Source organism: Hippocampus bargibanti, linkage group LG13 (genome assembly GCF_051943395.1).
Source record: "Hippocampus bargibanti isolate YZ-2025 linkage group LG13, ASM5194339v1, whole genome shotgun sequence".
Lineage (NCBI taxonomy): Eukaryota > Metazoa > Chordata > Actinopteri > Syngnathiformes > Syngnathidae > Hippocampus > Hippocampus bargibanti.
Window position 1 is genome coordinate 15,421,248 of NC_142746.1, and position 22,801 is coordinate 15,444,048.

General features: G+C 40.4%; 1 protein-coding gene across 3 annotated transcripts in view; it reads right to left on the reverse strand.

Moving 5' to 3' along the window:
* macrod2 (mono-ADP ribosylhydrolase 2) overlaps nucleotides 1-22,801 on the reverse strand; it is a 315,136-nt gene that overhangs the window by 20,730 nt on the left and 271,605 nt on the right. For 2 of the 3 annotated variants that reach the window (XM_089012537.1, XM_089012535.1), the window contains 7 exons: nucleotides 18,912-18,990; nucleotides 11,564-11,602; nucleotides 9,241-9,294; nucleotides 3,433-3,471; nucleotides 2,976-3,020; nucleotides 2,192-2,329; nucleotides 955-1,020 (listed from right to left, as the gene is read on the reverse strand). In XM_089012537.1, coding sequence (XP_088868663.1) covers nucleotides 955-1,020; nucleotides 2,192-2,329; nucleotides 2,976-3,020; nucleotides 3,433-3,471; nucleotides 9,241-9,294; nucleotides 11,564-11,602; nucleotides 18,912-18,990 — 460 coding nt within the window. The remainder of the gene's footprint in view (nucleotides 1-954; nucleotides 1,021-2,191; nucleotides 2,330-2,975; nucleotides 3,021-3,432; nucleotides 3,472-9,240; nucleotides 9,295-11,563; nucleotides 11,603-18,911; nucleotides 18,991-22,801) is intronic. The other variant, XM_089012536.1, reaches the window with a different exon arrangement.

Consider the following 22,801-nt stretch of genomic DNA (forward strand, 5'->3'; position numbering starts at 1 on the left):
CAGTTTTTTTTAAACTTGGAGTGGATATCAAACTGGTAATCACCACCCAAGCAATAGTTCTTATTTTGAAAAAAAAAAAGGTTGGCGACGGCTGCCGTATAAGCTATTTCCATCAACATTCATGGTAATTGATTGACAGTTAACGGTTGTGCTGTCTGCACATTGAGTAGACAAGCCCTGGAGTATTTGAGAGCAGAGACAAAGGGTTCATTTTTCCAATATGAAACAGAATTTTACTAATTTGGGTCATTTTATTTATAAAAAAAACAAAAAAATGGCATCCTAGCTCTGGATGAGAATCAAGATCAGCGTCACAGACGCTTCTCCTTCGCACAAAATGTAATCTGTCGACATTCATGAACGACACCACTGTTTACTGCTGTGCCACAGCCATCCCATAGTAACCCTTGACAGTGACAGACAGTGGCAGGCAAAGGCGCGACACAATCAAAGTGGTGGAGTGTGGCTTTCCACTGATGGAAAGGCTCGTAGTGTTTACGGGTTGTATACCGATGGCTTTTCAGAGTGGATTGAGAAAGCTCTCTCGCAAACATCTCTCAGGAAGTTTCACTCTCGCCCCTAAATTAATTGAACATCACTCAAAGTGAAGGCCAAATTGTGAGAAAGAAGATGAGAAAGTGACTTCTACCGTTGTCTTAATGCAATAGTGGTCACAGCATCTACACTCAATTTAGACTGGGTTTAATTTGGGGCTACGTGGACTAAATACTATTAATGTGCTGCTGCTCCCACGTCACAACATTTCAGCAGGAAAATGAAGTAACACTTTTTTTCGCTAATGTCTGGAAACATCCTGGGCTATAAACCACCCCGAAAATCAAGGATGCTACTGGTCAGAGGCATTACATGGACTGTGATCTAAATATCTGCTCCACCAAATATTCTCTGTAAATGCATGGATGGAGGGAATGGATAGTTTGACGGCTATTTTACCTTCCATCTCCACAGTAGATTTGCTTGTTTCTTCTTCTGTCTTTGCAGTAGTGAGTTTCTGTTCTGCTGAAAAAAAAGCAAACAATGGTCCGGACACGTGTTTAATTCATTTTAACAACAGCTTCCTTGGCGAGGGGTTGTCGTACCCGTGAGGCTGCAATAAAACGTTGGAATAATCTCATCTCAAATCACATTGCAAATTCCCAGAAATCAAATATGATTAAACTGGAATTTCGAACGAAGCTAATAATGTTGGTTTCCACATCTACCCTGCTGGATTCAAATCTCATCTGTCACAGGTTCGCATATTTTCTTTCCTACGCTTTCTCTCCTCTTACTCAAGCTTCCACCCGGATTTTAAAAAGACGCGTGTTAGAGTACATTAACTCACAGGTGTCAAAGTCAAGGCCTGGGGGCCAAATCTGGCCCGCCATATCATTTTATTCTGCCTGCGAAAGCAAATCAAACTTATGAAATTCCATGGTATTTGCTAAAGTCCGTACCAAAAATTCAAATTGTCATGTGTAAACCACAATAACAGTCATTATTTTTTTACTTTAAATGTTTAAACGAGCTGTTCCTTAATTTGTTGTGCGCTGTATGTGTAATATGTGGAGGGAATGAAACATTGTAATGGCTTCGCCAAATTCATAATGGCCCCCGTGAGGAAACCGTAACTACAATGTGGCCCGTGGCAAAAAAATGACGTTGACACCCTTGCATTAACTCATTCAAAGCCATTCACAAATTTAATTGGGAAAATATGACGCAGAGCGCCACTCCCGAAAAAGTTTCAGTTTTGTTTTTTTCTTGCTTGGATGCCGATAAAGCGCTGGCTAAACCTCGGGCAATGTTTTCTCCCTTCCACAAGGGGGCAGTATTTTTTCCCCATGTTAGCGCTTTGTTCCAGCTGTTGTGAAAGCGCTATATAAACCAATATGTATGTATGAAATAACTTTTTTCTGATGGAAGAGGAGAGTTTAATATTTCTTACGCTGCATTGATTATTTAGTCCTAAAACTCAATATTCTGTCGGTCCTGGAATTCAAGTGACAATGACTAAAACCCTGGCACTGGAGTGGACACATTTTTGCATGTCTGGTAGTGAATGAGTTAACATCCTAAATTATACATCGGTGAGAGTGTGACTGTGAATGGTTCTTTGACGATGTGGTGCGTGCTCTATCACCCCGATTCGGTCAGCTGTCAAAGTAAAGCATAAAGTATAGTCATGTACCTTTATCATCTTCTTTAACCTTGTTTTCAATGTCTGTGTCTTCATGTTCGTTCATTTCGGTTCCAATGTCATCACATTTGTCTTGACTGTTATTTTCATCCTCCTCTTCATTCAGCTCCTCAAGGTCAACGTCGTCATCTTGACCAGCAAACAAACATGAATGATTTATTCAGATTTCAGGTGAGTCAAGGCTTAAAATCAAGATGTGTGACATTTTCCATGTGGGTTTGCAACTTGTTTCATATGAAGAGTGGTGTTGATGTCTTCAAAGATTAAAAGTAACTGCAAGTTTTTTTTTCTTCTTTCCCTTCAATGTAGTCATGAGCTGCATTCGATTGCCAATTTTGTTTCATGCATTTTTCTCTGTTGCTCCCTAGAAGGTTAATTACAGATTCAACACCTCGGATAGCAAACCAGGGATGCATTTACCACAACACGCTAATTGAAAATAAAAAAAAAATCATGTTGGGAGAGACGATCTGCTCCATCTGTCAAAATGCTGTCAGTGGAATAAGATTTCCATGAAATAGAAGAAATTCAAGGCAGTACTCCTTGAGAGCAATGTGAATCCTGAATGTTAATGACACTCTCTCGGTACATGGTTGTCCTTTTAGAACACCCATACAACAAGTAGACAAAATAAATTCACATGAGCCGGTTTTAGGGAGCTGCTGGACCAGATTTATTTGTGTGTGATAAAGTCAATTGCTACCAAAACTGATGCATCATAGAAGCCTGCTCGCCCCAGACGTTTTTTTTTTTTTTTTTTGCAAGTGTACCATACCTGGGTTCTGACTTTCCATCACCACATCATCAATTCCTTCCACATCTAGAAACAAAGAGTTGAAAATGAAGAAAATATTTGCGCCCGGAGTCAAAATGACTCGTCTTTCGATATCACTGAAAACAGCTTTTTCATTACATCGCTTAATGCTTCTTTGTCTTTCGACTGCAGCGTGAGAGCGATGAAACCACAAAGGCATGCATAAATTAAGTGACAGAAAGAAAGCGGGAAAATAATGTCACTTCCAAAGCCATACATAATTGAAGGATTTCTTTGTTCCAAGCATCTTGTGATAAGAAAACTGTTTTTTTTTTCTTCTTCTTCTTCTTCAGTGTTGGCATGCGGGATGGAAAGACTCAAGTGGAGCAAATAGTACATTCAATTTTTGATGACACTAAGAAACAGTGGCAGAGCCAAAGGGCTGTAAGCATGTTAATGAGCCGTAAAGTGACATTACCACTGTCAGCCTTGTTTTCATCACCTGCTTCTTCTTTTCCTGGAAAGGAGAGAAAATGTTCACCATTTGACTCAAGAACGCCATGCACATAGAATGAAAACATAACACATCAAAGATGAAAACATTTTGTATTGATAAATGATTCAGATTGAATGTTGAACCTTGATATAAATCACAAACCTCCAGTTCCGGCGCGTCTTTCACCTCACAACAGTTTACACTGCACCAATTTTCACTCATTAATACAACAAAAAGGCAAACCACTTTTGAAATCTGTCTCAAAGTCAAAATTTTTGAAAAAATAAAACCAAACATTGCGTTATAGTTCACTTCAGACATCATGAGGAGCCAGAAGACACGCGTTCAGTCAAACGCTCAATCCAATTATACCTGCAGTAGTACAATCTGCTTTCGTAGAAGAGGAGGAAGTGCAGTTCGTGTGTGTATGTGTGTGGCAATGCGTAATCTGCAGGTATTTTTGCAGCGTCATGTCAATGAAGATACCATATTTTCCGGTGTACAAGGCGCACCTTGCTTTTCTTCAAAAGATGCCTCTGCATCTTATACGCAGGTGTGTCTGATATGTGAAGTAATATAAGGCATCTCACAGGTCAACATGTCTCACAACTACTGTCAGCAGCCACCGACTCCATTTTCCCCTGTAGAGGAAGTTGTGCGTAACCCCAGCCTCCACTGTAGCGCCTTATTATGTGGTGTGCCTTATATTTATATTTTCATATTTGGAAAACTCATTGAAGGTGCGCTTTATATATGGAAAAGTTTGAAAATACACCATTCATTGGGAGTGCGCCTTATACTCCGATGCGACTTATACACTGGAAAATATGGTACTTGTTTTCCTGTCTTATCTGTCTGTGAAAAAAGTTTCTACAGTTTGTGACTTAATTTCTTTTCAGTCTGAAGACCAAGAAAGGGTTATTGTTGTTTTTGTTGCACATGCATGCAATTTCATTGGTCTATAAATTATATATTTTCCCCCCCTTTCTCCAAAACAGTGTCAGAAAAAAAGTAATTTTAAGGGGCGGTGGGGTTCATATAGTTCTGCGACGTCATTTGCTATTTATTTTAGAGGGAACATTTATTTTCTCATTGTGACACAATGAGGAGTGTAATGAATCAAATAAATCACTTGATTTTTGTAGGGTAGGTTCAGCTAAATTACTTAGACAGTTTTATTTATAACATACTTTGATTCCATGGTCATTCAACTGGATGTAAGTGCATTATTATTTCAGCAATCCATCTACTTCCTGTACTGCTTTTCTGTTCAGATTCACAGGGAGTATTGAAGTATTGAAGCCATCGAGCGGTGCAGCTTCAGGGCAGAGACACACTTTAACTGCCAAATATACATTTTTCATACTATTCCCATCCTCACAAGTGTATTTTATTCCACACTGTCTGATGTTAAGAATGGATGTGCATTTTGTTAAATGGAGTTGACTCCTTGTGCTCCCTTCATTACTGATTGGATAATTACCAAGATTCAACGAATGATTGATGACCACTTTTGGACTAAATTCGGAACTAAGGTCACCTTTCATTTGGAACATCAAATGAATATAATTGACATCAGTGTTTTTATGTGCATGTAGACACACACACACACACACACACACACACACACACACACACACGCACACACACACACACACACACACACACACACACACACACACACACACACACACACACACACACACACACACACACACACACACACACACACACACACACACACACGCACACACACACACACACACACGCACACACGCACACACACACACACACACACGCACACACAGGATGCAAACCAATGTCAGCTGGCAGCGTCTGTAAATGCAAGCCATGACACCAATAAGAGAACATGTTTCACACAATGGCTACTGCGCAGCTTTGGTAATTGCTTTTTTTCCTCTTTTTGTAACAAGCCGCACAAAGAAACCATTTACCATATCTTCAAATTTTGACCATGCACTAAACAATAAAATCGTCAGCCTCTATTCAATGGAAAAAGTCCAGTTGGAGCATCGGTGCATGTTTATCTCGAGTGCCTCTGTCCATCATGCCGACGACTGGTGACACGCAGTCGATGACAATCCTTTTCTATTAATCATGACTGACATTTGGAGATGGAGCTTCACTGAGAGGGCCAACAGAAATACCTGACTGGGAAAAGCGGGTAAGGATGAAAAAGGCCTCACATTGCGTGCTTAAATGACTGTCATAATTATATTTTACAATTCCAAACAAATGTCAGATGTCGAAAGAAGAAAATGCAACCCCCCCACGCCCGCCACACTGGATTTGCTCATTTATTTAGATTTTACAGGGAGCAAAAGTGTTCAATCTGCACAAACTAGCATGCACAGAGTGACAAAATATCCTATGTAGGGCAGCTGTGATTTATAATGGCTTCAAGATTAGGACCATTAGGAGGATGTCTCTCCACAATGACACCTCCTCCCGACGGGGCAACTAAACCAGGCATTACAAACAGCAGGTGGCAGCATTGTCCCAAGCGTTCTTGTCCACTTGAAGTGAACTTAACCATTTTTTCATCGCGATTGCACGTCCAGTGTACTGCTCTACTGGTCAGCAACTACTTACAAAAAGGCTCTGCGCTCAAACCCGAACTTCAATACTCTGCATTAATGAGGACATATCTTTTAAATACCATTTACCAATATTCCCATGGTTTTAAGTGAGCAGCCACACTGTGTGTGGAACAAAACAAAAACAAAACATGTCTTATAGCCACATGGTTGATTTATTTATAACTCTAATGGGGTTAAATATTACAAGAACATCAATGATTTAAAATGTGATATGCAACCTTCCCTCTATGTCCTTGAGTAGAGTGATCTCATAGATCTCATACTCAGCAATAAATGCAAATCTAACATTTTTTTCCACTGGCCTCTCATCCACCCCTACTCTTAAAGCCAACTGGAGCAAAGACAAGAAAAAAACAAGGAGGCATGTACAAGAAGGCCGCCGGGATGACCAAAAGCTCACAGTGTAAGGATTTTTTTGCATGCATTTGTCAGCAATGGCTGTGGAGTGGCTGAGTGACAGCCCACTCATCGTTATTCCTCTCCATGTACGGTCCACACTCACCGCCATTGCTTTTTTCCACCTCACCTTTTTAGCAGCAACCTCAGCAAGCTAAATAAACACATCCAGCAAGACATTGATTTCTGGCTCAAGGTTCACTTTTGTTGTGCCCTATGACATCCACTAATCTCGCTAATACCACACTGATGCCAAATAGTAAACACTGTGGGACTGCCTGCCAACTCAGGAGATGTCTCGATATTAAATAATTAAATAAATAAACACATAAATAAATAAAAGACACCCTGGCTACTCTCTCAGTATTTATGGATTGCCTAATATATTTGGGAAACATTTCTTTTGTCTTGTATTTCGATGCAAAAAAAGTAAGCCCCAATTATTTTTTGACACCCTGGCTACTCTCGTCATGAAAATCGACAAGACCAAGAAAAAATCTCAATGTAAGAAACATTTTACAATTCCTGATTCGGATTTGCTTTACCATGAGGAATATTGAGGACTGAGAAATTACACTTTTGAATTACACTCATTCACTGCTAGAGGTGCAAAAATGTTTCCACTACAGTGCCAGGGTTTTCGTCATTGTCACTTTAAGTCCAAGACCCATATAATATTGTGTTGCATGACTAAAGAAACATTTAATACAGTGTTAGAAAGCTTAGACTCTCTTCTTTCATCAGGAGTTATATGAGCTTGAAATGAGGGTGGCTGTCCAAAATACAATGCAATACATACAGTACATATTGGTTTATATAGCGCTTTAACAACAGCTGAAGCTGGAACAAAACGCTAATGTGGAAAAAAAGGGAAATGCTGTCCCCTTATGGAAAAGAAAAAAAAAAAAACATTGCCAGAGGCCATGGCCAGCGCTTTATCGGCACCCAAGCATGAAAAAAAAAAAACAAAACCCGAATTAATTCGGGAATGGCACTCTGTCATATTTTCAATTCCTGAATAAATTTGTGAATGGCAGTAAATTAGTTAATTTGACAAACATTGAAAGGACCCTGTGAGAATGAGTTTGTAGATGACCAAAAGTACTTCTTTTGCTTTTTTGTCAAATGAGAGGATTAAGAAAAACATATTTTTCATTTTCATTCATTTTCATTTTTCAACCACATTTATGAGAACACGGTGAGCATCCATTTAGATGATGCTTGTGTTCATTTTTACCTCCCACACATTGTACGTTCTGCAGTAATAATAGTGCTTGTTTTTATTACTGTTTGGTGTCATTCCAATAATATTTTTTTAATAAAGATTGCACACTGGAGGTAACATGAATGTTTTTCTTTCATGTGTACGGCGGCTATAAGCCTCTCATGGCTGACCCGTGGTGCGTGGAGTACAATGTCCCCCAAGGAGTGCGATGCATCACACTGAGGCATATTGACAGACACGTTCCAGCCAGCGCTGCCACATAATGTAATTTATTCAAAGAAGTGCTCCACATATGACTGGCAACTGATATGTTGGAGGCTCAAGATAAAGTGCATTCCATTTTGAATGGAAGCAATTGTTGGTTGTTTGAGACGGTCAAGGATCTTGAACTATGACTATCACAATGCTGACACTTTCCTAATGTGCATCTCCGACACCAGCCATACTATTGGTGACATCTGAGTGTTGTCGATGATTAATCTCCTCCACCCCCAATGCACTGCATCGACACCTAACCTTTACAGTGGGGGGCACGACAAAATCACCCCCCACCCCTCTGTGAGAAAGGTTGTCTCAAGGACTGAGTGTTCCCATGCTCGAAAGCTGTGTCGGGGCCTTTTGTGAATGGATTAGTTACTATTAAACTGCAGAGCCTGATACATTAGGATTGATTAAGATTATTACACTGTTTACGCCCTCCTAATACTGCTGATTGAATTTGTGAATCATTTTGGAGTTGCTGCGGCAAGACGATATAGAAATGTATGCTGAACAGGCACATTGAAAGGCAGGCGGGTAGAAAGGCAGCAAAAGCGCGCTTTGTTTGAAAACACAGAATTATTGACGCCCTTGAAGTGACTGCGCTATCTAGTCCAGCCTTCCACAATCAGCGAGATGAGCCATTTCCCCAGGGAAAACAACCATGACTGCTATCTTTAAAAATTCGCCGCAACCTTTAGGCTTGAAGACAAATGGGTGGTGTACCATTTTAATTGCCTACTAACACCCTCCAGTGTAAGAATCTAATTATCTTTGGTCCATCGTATCGTGGAAGCCTATAATTGTTTCAATATTACACATCCGAAGGGGCTGAAACTGCGCAATCGCCAGATAATGGCTTCTTAAACAAGTTTGCCTCACAAAAAACATTCGTTTGAAAATGACCAATCTTCATGCTGTATTCATTTGCCCAAAGAGCAATTTGGGAATAGAGAATGCTGACCATGACAAGTGATTGCTCAACAAGAAAGCACATGCCAAAAATGAAACTTTTGTTTTGCATGTTAAAGTGCCAATGATGAGTCATCAATAATAGCAGTCAGACTCCCAATGCACATTCATATTCACTTGCTGGCCACTGTGTCACGCATACCTGGACAATCGGGCTCAAGTAAAAAAATAAAAATAACATTGGTGCAGTTAAATAATACGAATATGAATATTAAAAAAGCTCTTCGTACATTGTCAAATATTCAGCACTGTTGTGTTGATTGAATTAATGCAATGTCATTAATATTGGGCGACAAAGTGTGGCTGCTTCACACATACCTCTGTTATTGTCGTCATGCTTAGCTGTTGGTCGTGTAGATGGTGATATATTCTCTGCAAATAAATCATTATTTAGGTTGCAGATTCTGAAATCATCTGATTTATAACCCGATATCCCTAGTAATAAAGTGACTCCTGTGAGGCAATATGAGGCTTTGAGAGCGACCCCAGTTGGGAGGGAGATAAATGACATCAGCCATTCGGCAGCCATTTTGAAACCTTTGAACAGTTTCCATATAGTCGTGAGTCAAACTCTGGCGGATCAAGCAAAATGAAAGGCCAGCACTTTGGCTTAGGAGCCATGGTCCATCAAATAAACAGTACAGTGCTGGCAATATGACATGACGCGACTGAGAACTGTTGTGGTTTATTGAAATAGCCGCATGCTGGAAGGAGTGGCGGTGTAACACCTGGTTCGAAACGAACAGGAAAGGTCAGAACCCAACACAAGGTGTCCTTCAAAAAGATCTCACCTATCGTTGGCATTGAATCAAAACTTCCTATATACTTTTGGTCAGACCTTGAGAGAGTATATTAATCTTTACAAATACTTTTGAGGAATTATTAAGCCTCACAAATGGCTTTCTTTCTTCTTAACCTCTTCTTAAATCGAGGTTCACTTTAAAAGTATAACCAACGCCTGAAGCTCTCGTTGCCTTGACCTTCATCGTATAACGGGCATGTTTATGGCATATTTTCAGAATGTGTTGTCCCACAATGTGCCCAAAAATATACTGATCTCAATTCATGGTTAGGGTTTCTGTTACATCATAAGTCTAGCTCGCTATCTAGCTAGCTACCTTGCTATCTATTTGCTATCTATTAGCTGTCTAGCTGTCTGGCTAACTATTTAGCTAGCTATCTATTAGCTATATAATAATAATAATAATAATAATAATAATAATAATAATAATAATAATAATAATAATTATTATTATTATTATTATAATTATAATACAGTAAAGTCTCGTTATATCGATATTCAAGGGAGTCCGCAAAAATATTGATATAACCGGGACTATCGATATATCCGACCCTGTTTGCATGTAATTTTCTCTGTGCGTGCATAGAAATAGTATCGATATAACCGGGACTATCGATATATCCGATATCGATATAACGAGACTTTACTGTAATACATTTCACTTATTAGCGCCTTTCAAAAGGACACTTTACAGTCACAGGCTATTTATCTAGCTATCGATTAGCTATTTAGCTACCGTTCCATCTGTTTGAGTTACTTCCAGGTTGAGTGAACACTGGTGCGTGTGGCTGCCGCTTGACCTTGAGAGTTTTGAAAGGTGCTTATTATAATTATTATAAGATCTCATTATTAAAACACAAGAAAACCACAAATCCCACATAATGTATGGTACATTTAAGTGGACAGATTTGGACTACTTTATACTGTGCTACAGGGGAAAAGCTTGCACATCCAATGGAAAAAATATAAATTAAATTCCTCTGACACTTCCCGTGGACTTGATTTGTGTTCATCTATCTCATACGTTAGCGAGTCATTCTCTGGATTAAAGACTCTGCGAATACGTTGCGATTGAGAGAAACTGGAAGACTGTTTAAAGGTTAAAATAATTTTCAGTTTCTTGCAACACAAAACTGAAAGGAAAATGATTGCTAACATGTAAACAAAAACAGTCAGGTAACTGACAAACAGCTATCAACCCGAGTTACTTCGCATATCCATAGGAAGGAAATTAACAAAGTTAAAAAAAATGGCGAAACTTCAGCTTTATCAACTCCGCCTCACTTATTTACGGAACCCCATGGGAATTTTTGTTGGTGTCCATCTTTACTTAGGACATCAGCATGTGGATAAATTTCAGTAGTTAAACACGATAAGCAGTATCTGGGTGCTCGAGGCCACATGCTAAGATAGCGCTGTGATAAAAAGCACGGTGCGTTGGTGGTTCCGTTTGTACTTTGGCGTAGCACACGCTGCTGGGTGATATTTTTCTTTGCTGCTCACTTTAGGTGGTCTGAAGGCATGGCATCAGTTAGCGGGATGAAGAAACTGACACTGAGAATTAGCAGTGGACGTAAGCTCTTGTAATGCACTGTACCCTCAATGGTATTAAGTATTTTCGAGTAACGTGTCAAATTGTGATTCAACTTGTCAGTAAATGAATATACATCAGTTTCCTTTGCTGCATAGAGGGCGGGAAAGCTTAAAAATCACTGTCATTAAAAATCACTGTCAGCTCTGCCACTCACTTGGGGTGTGTGTGCAGTAAAAAAAAAAGGGGGGGGGGGGGGGGGGTTGGGTTGAGGTGAAAAGGCAACCCTGAAATATTCTGTCACTTACCTCCCTTCAGCTGCTCGTCTGCAACCTTGATGTCGTTGTCTAAGAAAGGTGGGGAGAAAAAAGAGCCTGTCAAAGCATGAGGCCGATACAGCCAATCTTTCAAGTGTGTTTCTTGATTAGAATTACAATAACTTCAGATTCCACTGCTCTGCTCTGGATTAACGTTTCATTTAAATGGTATGCATGTATTCAATTTTTACATGTTTGCTGTGCTCAGTAATAACGCAGAAGATACATTTTGTGACAATAAGACTTTGTGACAGGAATAACGAGCTAAAATGGGTAGTTCTAATCATGTGGTAATAGCTGTGATGCTTTTCTACTGAAATCGCCTGACCGGATGTTAGACTACGACTGCGAGAACTAACTACAGTTTTAAATAAACTGTTGCTTGCTCGAAACCGACTGAATCATGTTTACCCACACTATGACAAATAAGATGGTCGTTTTGAAAACTCTCTAATCCTTCTCCTTATCCTCACACCAGCTCAGACATTTCATAACAACCTCTCTCAATGAAAAGGTTTCTTCAGCTGTCATCTGTACTTCTTTGACAGTGTCGGACGTTTCGCTTCTTATCCAAGAAACTTCATCAGCACACTAAAGTCTTACTGGTAGTTTAGGCCCTATATATATATATATATATTCCTACTGTCCAGACATGGTGGTGCCGGACTCTGCTATGATAGGTCCCGGCCCTCAGGTTGGGGGGAGCAGAGGACCTCTGCTCCCGGCTGAAGAAACCTTTTCATCGATGAACCGCTCCTGTACGACTGAGAGCTTACACAGACAAACCTCTCTCAAATGCACTACCAGACGTCCTTGGATCTGGGGAGTTATTACATCAAATTGACTCACTTGGTGTGTGTGTGTGCGTGTGAGTGTGTGTGTCCTCGAGAGAGTGGGAGACATCCTTTTTCAATTAAATCTATACAAGTTAGATCAGCGTACATTTCACAAAACATAATTTTTCCACTCAATTCAAGGAATGTATGTGAGTTGGACAACAGGGTCTTAAAAATCTGTTTGATTTTTCTCTGAGCCTGCTCGGCGTGAACAGGAGGTGTGTCTATGCGGATGGGTTTTGCTGCAAAATGGGAGACGAGAAGGATGTTGCTTCCAGGGCAATTGGAGAGCAACTGCGCTTGCCTTTCATTATCCAAGCACACATAGATTTGGACTCAGATCCGCATACGTCTCGACGCTTGAAAGCATGACACCGTATGCCGTGGGCGGCCTTGCAATATACACATATGCTATTAGTACATATGTGTAAGGTTGACATAGCTGCCAGAGTATGTCTGTGCCACCATTGCACCTTAGTGAACAAGAATCCAATGTGATAAAAGGCTTCTGTCATCTGTTCTGAGCGCATCAGTGCTCCCAGCGGAGTCAGTGACAGACTTTTTTTCCTATTGTATAATAAAGAGAATAAAAGGCTACAGTGCATTCATCTCAGCCTGCTTTGGGAAACATGGAGTGTCTCAGCTACTGTCACGTGCTATCACATTATTACCACTCATCAACACCATTTCCTTCTTTGTTCTCTTTCCCTCACAATATTTCCTTACTCGGTTGCTCACGGATGCCTTCTTCCACCGTACAATATAACTATTTCGTTCTTCTCTTATTTCTTTAGTTATTCTCTCACTTAGTCTCATAAATGTAATATTTTATGATTTGATTGTTGTTTTACTGTGAATGGCACATACTGTAAGTATGAAAGGCAGCATCCCGGATAGACGCACGTGAACTGCACACTTTTAAATTATATGTTGTACAACATGGGCTGAAGAAATACCTCCATAAGATAGACTGAACCAATAAGCCTTTATAAACAGGAGGATGAACACAACTAGCCAATCATAATTTGTGAAAACTGCCGTTGCCAGTGCCTTCTAGCAGGCCTTGGGTTGCCAACTCGAACTCTGACTGGTTAAAGGAACTACTTCATTGCAGAACAGAAAAACGTTTTATAGCATCTAAAATACCCAAAACACGCAGTATGATATTTTTAGTCAAATGCAAAACACCAATAAAAATGACTTAAAGTGTCCAAAAGCTGCAAAAAATTGAGTGCGAATTGGGCATTTTCAGAAAGTCCCGCCCCCAGTTCGTGACGTCACGCCAAGACGTCTTGCATTGCTGCAGAATCAAAACAATGGCTTCAGATTCGGAGAATATGCTTTGTTGTTACACATCCAGTTATGAATATGATTCAAATAGTTCTGAAGAGGAAAGCATACATGTTGGCAATCGATTAAATAATTTATTCCGTGCCATTTTGAGGCAACATTGAGGGGAGATGTCTCAACGAAAAAGAGACACAAAATGGCGACCTCCTGTGGCCACCTCCGTTTCCACAGGCTGATAAATTCCTTATATGGAGCTTGGAGGCCCTCTTCTGGCGGCTTTTGGGTGCAACACGAAGTCCCCAGACCAAACAAATACAGCAAAATACATTGACGTGATGGAAGGACCGCTACAATGACTCTTTTTTTCGGTCAGGGGCGTTCCTTTCGTGACGTCACGTATGGACTCGTCACCAGCTCAAAAACAAGACTTCCTGAATATTCATACGTAAAATATAGCTATATGCGGGGGAATCTTATTAAAATATGCTCAGTCGAAGTCATTTGAAGCCATTTTACAAATTATGGAAACAACTTGCCGGAGACGTCGGTTGTCCTTTAAACATAAAAACGCACGTCTGAAAGCAGCACAACAGAAGAAAAGCAATGAAAGGAAGCTGAAAGACAATTTAATTATTTAAAAGGAATTATTTAAAAAGAATTTGTGGAGAAAATATAATTCACACTAGTCTGTGATTCAGATGTTTTTAGGCCAGCAGAGAAGGCCCTGATGGCACAACACTGCAAAAATGAACATGAAAAGATATACACTAGCTTTTCACCGAATACAACTAATAATGCATCAGCAAAACACATAGAATTATTGCATGATTCATTTTGCACGTTGAGGGAGGGGATGAGGCAAATAACCAAACTGGGATGCCAAAAATGATTTGTCCGACCAAAGACAAATTGCTGTGGCTGATGTTGCATCTTTGAAATGTGTGTGTAAAAGCAGTGTCAAACCAGCACGGGTGAAATGAAAGTATGTGATCCACCATGAGTCACCCTTTCTGAACCTGAGTATACGAGAGGACAGTGTGTAATGTACTGGCGTCATGCTAAATCGCTAGTGGAATTGTGTGCTTTTGAGCCAGTGCGCTTCGGGACCTCAAATGATAAAACCACAATAGAGTATATATATATATATATATATATATATATATATATATATATATATATAAACAATTTTTATACACAGAGAGAGAGAGAGAGAGCAATTAATTATCCCCCTGTATAGTTCATTTGCTTGCTTCATCTGTCAATAGATGTCACTCCCTTGTCTGCGAAGCTTCTTTTCATCCAAGTATGAGATTTGAATGAAGTCAGATATTCTTCAAATTTTTGTACCTCAAATCCTACGCTCACTTGTGATACAGTTACAATTATGAATGGGTGAACGTACAATAGACACACACACACACGCACACATGTATGGGTTTCTCCGTGCAAAGTGCAGTGTCCCACGCTACATACTTATACACCTATTCTCACATTTGACATGTCTGGGAGGTATGCCTCAAAATGTTCACAGATATGCTTCAAGCGGATATATATGCTTATACTGTATTTGTCAAAACTGACTTGGAAGGTGTGAGCCAATGCACTTTGTGGTGATCACATCACAAACACACTGGGGTCATCTCATTTCCTGGCCCCGAGGGAAGGCCCTGTGAAACCAACACATACTTCATTTTCACCCCTTACACGGCTGCTGCGAGGCCCCCATATCTTCTGTCAATGTAAGTGTGTGAGTGTGAGTGCGTGTGCGTGTGTGTGTGTGTGTGTGTGTGTGTGTGTGTGTGTGTGTGTGTGCGTGTGTGTGTGCGTGTGTGTGTGTGTGTGTGTGTGCGTGCACCCCAGGCAGCTTTGCTACTTTGCCAGAAGTTGGGGGAGGAGTGCAGGCACTCCTGTCACACACATGGTTGTGAGTGTATTAACAACCATGTAAACAATTGTCAATCGCAATGTCAGTGAAACAGTTGGCAAGAACACAACCGCCCTTACGGATCTGAAGGCTGCCTTCATTTTGTCAGCATCGAGGCTCACCCAGGATGGGAAATGATGGAAAGCAGTTTGTGGGCAGCCACCCTGATCATATTAGTCGCGAAGTGGAACCAGAATCAATTTCAACGTGGTTTCACTGTCTAAAACCACAGCTGCCTCACTGCTTGCAAATTATATGCGCCATGGCAAGCATGGTGTCAATCAAAAATTACCCAACTGAATGATGTTATTCTGTATTCATGGATTTAACCAGACACATTTTTACAAAAAATTGTGTTCGGCTTGACAACATTTTTATATTCTTTCAAACCATGCCAATAGTTGTCTTTGCAGGTTAACTGAAACCTTTACACGAAGTTTCTGTTCATCACCCCTCACTTTCTTTTTCTCTCCTTTCTCTGATGTTTTAGTGCAATTTAGTGCAATGTTTCAAAAAAAGTTATACATTTGCTGCATAATTTTTTGGAATTTATATTTTTGTAACTATTATATTTTTATTTACACACAGGCTCATTTATTGTTATCATTAAATTGAAAAAAAAAACTGATTTTAAGACACGGTGTTATGCACTTTTTAGTGCGGAAAATGTGGTACATTTCAGCTCCTTGCTCACTTGTTCATGAAGATTTTGATCAAGGCTCTTCGGTGTCGTCTGTTGTTTTTTTTCTTTGTCATTTATGGTTTATTTTAGGCACATTCTTTGTGACTTTTTTCCAATTGTGCCTGCAGCTGTGAGCAAGTGTCCTGCTACTGGACAGCACAGTTCATTCCTACACACATTGACATTTCATTGAAACAGGCAGATTGAAGACAAATAGTCACGTTTGTTCTCAAATGTTTAATGAAAAAAACAATATTTGGATTTAGTGTGGATAAAATGCATTGTACCATACCCGATCTTTTCATTGTAAGAGTACTTTACTGCAGGGGTCTGTAAGATTTTCATGCTAAATTATTGTGATAAAGCGGAAACCCACACGCTATGTCAGCTATCAAATAACGCATGACATAACATGACAGATCTTGTGGAGGGCCTCCTAAACGATATAGAAGAGGAAAATGGGAGGCCGAGCGGCTTAAAGACCAGGGGAGGTCTAAATGAGAGTATTTGAGGACCAGAGAAGAAGATAATAGACAGTGTCTATGTGATGTGACACATCAAACACTCCAACGATGTCAAGGGACCCAACGATGTCTCAGGTGTCTGTGTGATGCATTGAATGCAATGACAAAAGACATCTGATTGCCTGTCTCCAACCGTGAGGCTAATGAAATGTTCTGAAGCACACCTGCTGCAATTCTTGGCAGGCGAAATGTCTTCTTACATGTTGCAAGCCTACCAATCAGCATACCTTTGTTTGTTTTCTGTCAAACCTATCAGCTCCTCAACAGTCTTTGGAACTGTGGTGTCAAGTCTGTAGTCAAAGTGGAAATTGTTTTATTGTCATTATTTTCTCCATGCACAGGCACAGAGCGGGGTTCAAATGTTTTCAGAAGTACGAGCACCTCGGCCAAGTAGATATGTTTCTCTAAGCCAGAGTATAATTTTTTTGGAGGTGTTCTGTTGATTTTGGTGCATAACAATATAAGATAGCAATATAAAGTACAATACCATCTTAAATTATGCAGTGGTTCTTTTCCTTCTTTTTTTTTAATCTTACACGTGAGTAAGTAGTGATCCTAAAGTCGCGGGATCCTGACCCACACATAACATGACAACATACCACCACTGAATCTTAAATGTTCTATCTGCCACAAATACAGATATACTCTTTTGTTTCTCCTCCACTGACGCTTATGGCGAGATGTAGGGCAGTTATCCAGTGACAGCTCTTGTAAGTGGCTGGAGCGATAACTGGGGGACAACAACTCGAGATTCTCATCTCGAAGCACTAATATGATGAGACGAGGACGGGTACACGAGGGCAGTCCATATAATTAAGGTCTCTACCCAGAATGTAATCTTCCAGGAAGGCGAGCGGGACAGATGATGGACGCACATAGGGAACAAACACTCTCCATCTGGGAGAAGCGAGACATAGTCTTGAGAGCCGCTATTCCGTCAGAGTGGCGGGCGGAAGGGAAGGGGGGGGGGGGCAGTGAAAAAGTCAGGTAAATGGGAGGTAATGCAAGGCTGGTAAAGCCAGACAGCCCCGGCTGAGTGGCTCCCAAGCTATTCAACTCAATCCTCTATGGAGCCCCCCAGAACTTGTTACGCTTTCTGCCCTCGCCAAGAAATAATGCTTCTACCAATGATCTAGGGTGTAAGAGAGAGCCATAAAATAGAATGGCACGGATGTTTATCTCAAACCAAGAATAGACAAGCACTAGCCAAGGATTATCTGAGGTTTTATGCCAAATATGTTTGTAACTGAAGCCATTGAAGTCATTTATCAATCCCGCTGTACCGGTAACACTATGTACAAATTCAAGAAATATACAATAAAATGCATCAATGCATTTGCTAATTAAGATAGAATTAGTCCTAACTTTTATTCAATGAATGTCAACTGGAATGTCTGCGACACTACAATATATTCAGAAATTTCAGATAATGTTATAATTGGACAATGATTTGTCCGATAGATGAAGAATTTTGCAAAAGCAGAATTTGTTCTGCGGCCCGGTAGTCGAGTGGTTAGCACACCGGCTTCACAGTGCAGAGGTCGCCGGTTCGCGTCCCGGTCCGGCCTCCCTGTGTGGAGTTTGCATGTTCTCCCCGGACCCACATGGGTTTTCTCCGGGTCCTCCGGTTTCCTCCCACACTCCAAAAACATGCATGGGAGGCAGATTGACCACTCCAAATTGTCCCTAGGTGTGAGTGTGAGAGTGACTGTTGTATGTCTTTGTGTGCCCTGCGATTGGCTGGCAACCAATTCAGGGTGTCCCCCGCCTCGCGCCCGAAGACAGCTGAGATAGGCTCCAGCAACCCCCGCGACCCTAATGAGGAATAAGCGGTACGGAAAATGAGATGAGATGAGATGAGAATTTGTTCTAATCTGAAACATCAAGATAACTTTGAAGACAATTTTGTGGACTGAATGTTTTTTTTCTCTTTTCTTCGAAATCGCTAATATTTTATCCATTTCCTGGAATCAATTGTGTGCAGAAAAAAATGCCAATTTGAAAACAACAATTTCACTCTGACACATTTGGTCATGGTATGAATCATCACAACTGTTTGCAAGGAGTAGTGTAAGACACATACCTTCAAATATAATGGACATTTTCTTCTTGTAGATGGTGAAGTCAGTTTCTAGGAAGACACAAAAAATGACTCGCGTGATCTGCACAGATAAAAAAAAAAGATGGAGGAAAACAATTAGCTCAAAAGTAAACTCAGCACATTCAATAACAGAGTAACCAAGCGGAACGTTTTGCATATTAAAACTTAGAGCATTAGCGAGACACAATCAGCTTTGTTCGAGAACCATCCCAATTGAGACCACCTGAATGAGTCATTTGAGAGTGCTTTTAGCAAATAGTGGAGCACATAACCACAATTACTACCACCAAAAGGCTGCATGTTACAGCAGAGCAATATCCTTCAAGATCACAAAAGGAACAATCCATTTAGAATGCTTTCAATGTGCATGCAATTTACAACATTACAATGGTAAATCTATGTTTTAACTTCACACGTGGGAGCAATACACCCATAATTACTATGGCATTAAAAAAAGAGAAAAAAAAGCAAGCATGAACACTAAAAACAGAGTGACATAATTTTGTTGAAATTTACCTGTTGGCTGTGCTATGAATGGTTGAATAAAATAAACAGACCTGACAATAGATGAGAGCCATATGACGACCAAGTGCCCTACAATATTACCTGGAATATGCAAAGTTGAAAATAGCCTAAAAGGTTCGGTATCAGGAAAAACAGAATGGAATACTGTATGTGGTTGACAGAGTTGTATATATTCCAAAGTAACCTAAAAGGGGAACTAAATAACAAAAAAATAAAATACAATAAAATAAAGAAATGAGAATACAGTATTTTGTATATGCCAGAACTTGCCAATGCGCAGTACCAGGACTGAGTACTTAATTGCATTTGCAATCTAATTGTCATACTCAAATTGCAAAGTCTGACTGGTCATGGAGAGCAGAGTGGAGGGGCGTGAAGGGGAGTGGATAGTTTCAGAAGAGGCAAAGCTGCAATTAAAGCATGCAGCAATGGTGCACATCATTTCCCATGAGTCTTCTGTCTCACAAGACCTTTAGGCAAGTATGTAACATGACTAGTGAGGTTATTAAAAAAAAATCACCATCCGTGTGATTTAGTTTGTGTTGCTTTGACTGTAGCATGTTGGAGTGTGTGGCATTGTGGGTAATACATAAATAGGAAATGTTTGTGCTGTCAGACCGGTCATTTGCCACCAGGACTGTCTGGTGTGTGCTGTCCAAATAAAGTAAAAAGGGTGATTTCAACCTGTGTGTTTCTTGATATGTGAGCACACACTTGGGTCATTTTACATAATGACAACTAAGAGAGGCATAACAGATGCCATTATGGTTATTTGGCTCGGCTGCTTTGACGGGCGAAATGGATCTCGCTATCTTTCGTCTCATTCTGGGCTGAACATAAGGATCAAATTCAAAGAGACCACCTTCTGGTTTTCATACAAGCGCAGCTCTATAAATAATTCTACCACCGGGGCTTTGTAGTAAATGTTAGGGGTTACTTCAGGATGGGGGCACATTTTTTTTGATAGATCTCCAGAATGTTTTGAAAATGTCGTCTCACTCTCAACCGTCCAACAATTAGGGAATGAAATCATTTGGAGTTGTGTACATGTTGACAACCGATGTGTGAAAAGTAATAATATGCCAGGCAAACGTGTGACAATGTTCTGTGTGCTATTCTGCAGCTCCGCAGGAATTCCATTAGTCTTTTATGGAGCTTCATCCTGAAAGCAATTCCCCACTAGGAAACCAATCACAAAGGTAAGCCTTATAGTGAAACTCAAAGAAAGGCTGCTCATGAGCATACGCTTAGCGCATATAACAAGATATTCTGTTACTTAACCTTTTGCATTTAGTTCATTTTAGTCGGGCTGAGCACACCGGGACAGATTAGAAAATGATCTTGAGGACGACAAAACATGGGCCAAACTGCTGTATTACACATGAATCAACTGCCCGGATCAGATTTAACCGTGCAGAAATTTCGGCGTGGGTGGCACTGGTCTGTTATTGTTTCAATTCGAGTATTTAAGCAAGGTGTCATTGAATGCAACCTTTTTTTGCAGTAGGTTTTGATTCACAGGGATGGTATTTTTCCTGGGCAGCACGTTGGCTTCACAGTACAGAGATGGAGGGTTCAATGACCTTGCTGTTTGGAGTTTGCAAGATGCCCCTGTGTGGGTACTCCGGTTTTCTCCCTCATTCCAAAAACATACTTGGCAAGTTAATGGAACGCTCTAAATTGTCCTGTGGAGTGTTGGGTACATCGATGATTTGTTGTCGCTGAGTGCCCTGTGATTGTCTGCCACCCAGTTCAGGGTGTACCATGCCCCCTGCCCGAAAACAGCTTGGATCGGCTCTAACACCCCCTATGATCCTAGTGAGGATAAATCGTATCGGAGAATGGACAGATGATGTATTGTTTACTAACACTAATGTGTAATGTGTAAACAGTTAAATGAGAATAGCAAAAATGTGTGTGGTGTATGCATGCTCAGTCTTGACATAAATACGGAGTGACTGTCGAATACACACTTATAAGTAGCTTATTAGAGCTTTTCTGGGATGGGAGAACTTGTTTTGAAGTACTTTTAACTTGTTTTTTTCTCAAGATCTTGCTTCAATAAAAGTCTTAAAACTTTCACAACTACTGCTAAAATAAGCAATAACTCCATCTTGAAGCTAGGCAAGTGTGCCACTCCTCGGAACCGTCAAGGTTGAAAAAGTTAATGGAAGACTAATTAAAAAGCTGGGTTCCCAGCATGTTGCTGTGCCTTGTCATTATTCATCCCTGATTGTGAGGCGTCTTTGCCAAAGGGTTAGCGCAACATGATGGCAAAGATGGTCAGCACAAAAAAAATCCCAACAGTACACAGTCCATACTTCCTTCATCAGTGTCTCCACAGGGTTTTGGGTGAGTGAATTGCAAACTTTGATGCAGCCCATCCAACATCCCAACAATCAAACTGTGTATGGACATGTTTCTTTTCAAAACTTTTAAATGACACTTTACCTATCATAGCCACTCTGCCCCGACACACCTGGTGAGCGCCTCAGGTCTACCGACCAGACACTATTAGAAGTACCAACAGCTAAGCGGAGGTTAAGAGCACATCATACCTTTTTCTTTGCTTGTCCCTCTGTTTGGAATGACCTCCTATTGAACATTTGGCAAGCCCCCTTACTGCCCAGCTTTAAAATTATTCTCAACTAATTTGTATTCGTTGTCATTTGACTCAAGATGACAAAGACTATTGTTGTATATATGATATTTGCTTTGTAGACTGCAGTGGCTGTTTTACAGGCCATGTGATCAGTTGTCTCCCACATTCCAAAAATGTGCATGTGGGTTCACTGAAGACTCTAAATTCTCCATAAGGCAGAGAGTGAGTGCGGGTGGGTGATGATTTTCCTTTGACAAGAGACCATAGTCAGCATAGTGAGTCTGACCAGCCGTGACCCCAAAGTGGATCGGCGGTCCAGAAAATTGCCGGATGGACAGATGAATGAATTTTGTTACATACCAATACTGATGAGTAAATTCCGGCCATGAACCACACATTTGTTAGGCATAGAGTATATTTGGAAATAATGACTAAATGGAAAAGAATTATTTGTGCTATGATCATTACATGACTTGTTCAGTGAGTATTTTTCAAGCTATTTTAATGTATGTGAATCAATCACACACACATGACTCGATTCGATGACTTCATTTTCTCAAGAAGCGGGAACTTATTGGCCTAAGCTACTCCAGCTACTTCTTGAACTCAAGATAGCTTTGATTGCTGCATGTCATCATTAAAGTGGTATCTACTAAACATGGAATAAAATCAATATACAAATGGTTGCACACTGAACACATTTTTGCTTTTGGCCAAGGTTGTGTCGGGCAAGTATCATTGTGTA